Raw genomic sequence first — 3,295 nt, 5'->3', positions numbered from 1 at the left:
CCCGCAGCCCGGGGGGGTCCGGGCGGCCCCTGCCCTCGCTGCCCCGCACGCTGGGGCATTACTGGGCGTTTCGAGCCAACAGCAAAACTAGCAAGATTTCAAAGTGAAATTCCGGAGGAAATTTAAAGAGCATCCGGATCCGGAGAAAGACAGAAAGAAAGAGGAAGGGAGAAATAAATCAAAACGCGGAGAGAATCTCAGGCAGCTGAAGAAAGGACGGGAGAGAAAGAAGCTGACACCCAGGCAGAGATGGGGTGAGACTGGCCGTTTATTATTCTTGAATTGCTTTTATTATTCATGGCCGCTGAGCTATTTTTAAGGTAATTGCAAAAGAAATGAAGGTTTTAAATTGCATTTTTTCCACATTGCAAGCTTTAAAGTTTAGTTTTGCTTTTTATTTTATGGGTTAGAAACTAGGTAATTGTACGGCTCCGCAACTTCTTTAAATAAACTCGTATGTAAGGGAAGCCTCTAGTGATCTGTATGTTGTATGAAATCCAAACTGGGAGGCTGGGTGGGAGGACTGGAGCTGGGTTGTATTCACAAACTTTTCCAGAAGTTAGAAATCAGGGATTTGGTTTGGCTGTTGTGACTTTGGCATTCAGTAAAATGGATCCTGTTTGCATTTCTAAATGGATAAATAGCTGATTGAAAATCCCTGATGACTTAGCTTATGATCCCCCCTCAGATTTTCTGAGAGTGAAATAATGCTGCATGGATGTGGCAGTGGATTTTTGGCATGGAAATAGGAGCTTAGTCTGGTATTTAATTTATGTCCTAGTTGTAAGTCTCAATCATGTAACTTTAAGGACCTGACTGGTATTGTGAGTTTCTCGTGCAATAAACTCTTCATGGCTGTTTGAAAGTACCGTGGATCTGTAGGAAGCCTGTCTGATCAACTCCCTCCAAATGTGTGGGGAGCTCAATGCAAGAGAAATAAATAACATAATAACATTCTTAGGGGCTTGTTTTCCTTTTGCTAATTTTCCTCTTGGACTAGCTAGATAAAATGATTGAACAGTCAAACCACAGATTCAAGAGGCAGAAAAGGTAGAGGCGAAGAATCAAAAGTGACAGCAGTCTGAATCTGGCGTAGATCCTTTGAAGTTGGCAGAGTGCGTGCTGATCCAGGGTAAATCAGAAAGTGTCCCTGTGTTCCTGTAACTTTTCCTGTGATCCACAAAGTTACTGTAAAACTTTCTAGAAGTGCCAGGAAGAGTTTAACAAGCAGACAGCTTGGGACTAGCACTTTTATTAGTGGATGAATCTTTCTTGGACCTACCGCAGGTACACCCAGCAGCTATGTGATTTCTTTAGAGGGTCGCCAGCTCCCATGGAAAATGTTGGGATAGTGTCACCATCTCAGTCTGCTTAGACTTCACTGTATAATTATAGCGGTGTAGTAGCAAAACTACTGTTAAGCCAGAGATGACGTTTCCACCCAAAATTCCTTATTTCCACTTAACTCCTGAGATGAAAGTGTCTTTTTGCTTGTACATTGATCACATGGGGATATTGAGTAGCTTTCAGCAGCACTTAGATTACTCTGGATACAAAAGAGATTAATAGCACATCGCCTCTTACATCACATTCTGGCAGTTGATTTTAGTTAACTTATTTTTAAAGCAGGGATTCTGGTCTCATTCCTCCATATTAGATTTCTTTGTAACATCATGTTCTGGTTTTCACGGATAAATTCTCCGTGGACTCTTTTGTATCCACTGTACTGTACGTATTAATGCGTTAGCACGTCCTCTCTGAAGAGGACAGTTGTAAGTAACACTTGATCCTGAGGGAAGTGAATTTAGTTAGGTCCTAGCTGAGTCTTCAGTGGACGCTTACTCACATTTCTCTGACCCTCTGCTGATAGTATTGTCAAATGGAAGTACAGGTAGCTGCAACTTACGGGCTTCTAATTTGAGCAGTATAGCGTTTACCTGCTTGTCACATATGTCAAGCAAATGAATTCACACGCTCTTATCTATACTGTCAACCCACTGACCTCTGCTAAACAGGCAGTTTGAACTGGCCTTGTCAGAGGGGCTGCTGGTTGTGCTTTTGGAGCTCTGGCAAGGGCAGATCAAAAATAGCAGCAGATCTTAGGGATTTGTTGATGCTGAGCAGGCATCTGTGCCTGGAAGTACTATGGGTCCTGTAGATTGTAATGAAGATGCAGAGGCATGGAGCATTTTGCAATGTGCATGTGTCTCCACTTCTCTGGTTCTAATTATTAGTGGACATATTTTCTGGAATGTATAAAGAATTACTTAGATGCAGTCTGGCTCTGCTGGGTTTTTTAACTTTAATTGCTGTACAGACTTCCAGCAATGGGTCTGTGTGTCTCAAAAGAAAGAGCTGCTGAGGCTTAGTAGCAGAAGTAACAGTTGTCCCAGGAAGGTGAATGCACAGATTGTGTTGTAGACACCCAGTAGCATAGTGTTCAGTAGCCAAGATGCTCTGTAGATGGAGACTGGTTTCCAAAAGGAAAAAAAAAACCCAGCTCTCAGCTGTGTTGCGTCTTTAAATGCCCTTGATCCCCTGTCTCTGTGCCTGACCTTGCATGCTTGTCGCTGTTCCCCACGCTGATCCAACAGGAGCATATTCAGCCAGGATTCCTTTGCTGCCCTTTATCTGCAGACAGGCCGTGAGGCAGCTGCTTTTCATTCCTGTGCTAAGCCCTGCTGGGTAATCTCTTGGGAGTTGGGGGAGGCAGAAGGGAAAGCAGCCCCTAGCCAGCTCCCATTGCTGGAGCTGCACTACACCTTCCCGTTGTGGCTGTGGGGTAGATGGTCTGGCCTCCTTCGGTCCCATCTGGACACTAGCAGCATCTATGCGTTTTCCCCAAGGTGACATTATGCAGCACAGAATGAAAGCATGGCTGCAGCTAAGAGGGCTTGAAAACCTGCCTGGTGTTTAGAACAGAGGGCTGGGAATCAGTCCTCCCAAACTTTGTTCCCAAAGCAGTTTTGCAGTTCAGTGTCCTGGGGGCTTGTGCCCAAATCCTGGGTAGGCAATATCAAAGCACACTCCCTGCACCCATTTACACCCTCCAGTTTCCATAGGCTCTGGAGGGAGTTACACCCAGTCCCTGGCTTTGAAAACCTGCCTGGTGTTTAGAACAGAGGGCTGGGAATCAGTCCTCCCAAACTTTGTTCCCAAAGCAGTTTTGCAGTTCAGTGTCCTGGGGGCTTGTGCCCAAATCCTGGGTAGGCAATATCAAAGCACACTCCCTGCACCCATTTACACCCTCCAGTTTCCATAGGCTCTGGAGGGAGTTACACCCAGTCCCTGGCTC

At 45.1% G+C, this 3,295-nt stretch overlaps 1 protein-coding gene across 1 annotated transcript in view; it reads left to right on the top strand.

Moving 5' to 3' along the window:
* The first annotated feature begins 158 nt into the window (after positions 1 to 158).
* The window catches only part of HOMER3 (homer homolog 3 (Drosophila)), a 23,060-nt gene continuing 19,923 nt past the window's right edge, over positions 159 to 3,295 (top strand). Inside the window, exon 1 of the mRNA XM_009572518.1 lies at positions 159 to 254. Coding sequence (XP_009570813.1) covers positions 250 to 254 — 5 coding nt within the window. The 5' untranslated portion in view covers positions 159 to 249. The remainder of the gene's footprint in view (positions 255 to 3,295) is intronic.

The sequence above is a fragment of the Fulmarus glacialis genome, unplaced genomic scaffold (genome assembly GCF_000690835.1).
Source record: "Fulmarus glacialis isolate BGI_N327 unplaced genomic scaffold, ASM69083v1 scaffold16362, whole genome shotgun sequence".
Classification (NCBI taxonomy): Eukaryota; Metazoa; Chordata; class Aves; order Procellariiformes; family Procellariidae; genus Fulmarus; species Fulmarus glacialis.
The sequence above is the reverse complement of the archived record's forward strand: the minus strand, read 5'-3'. Positions and strand labels throughout refer to the sequence as shown.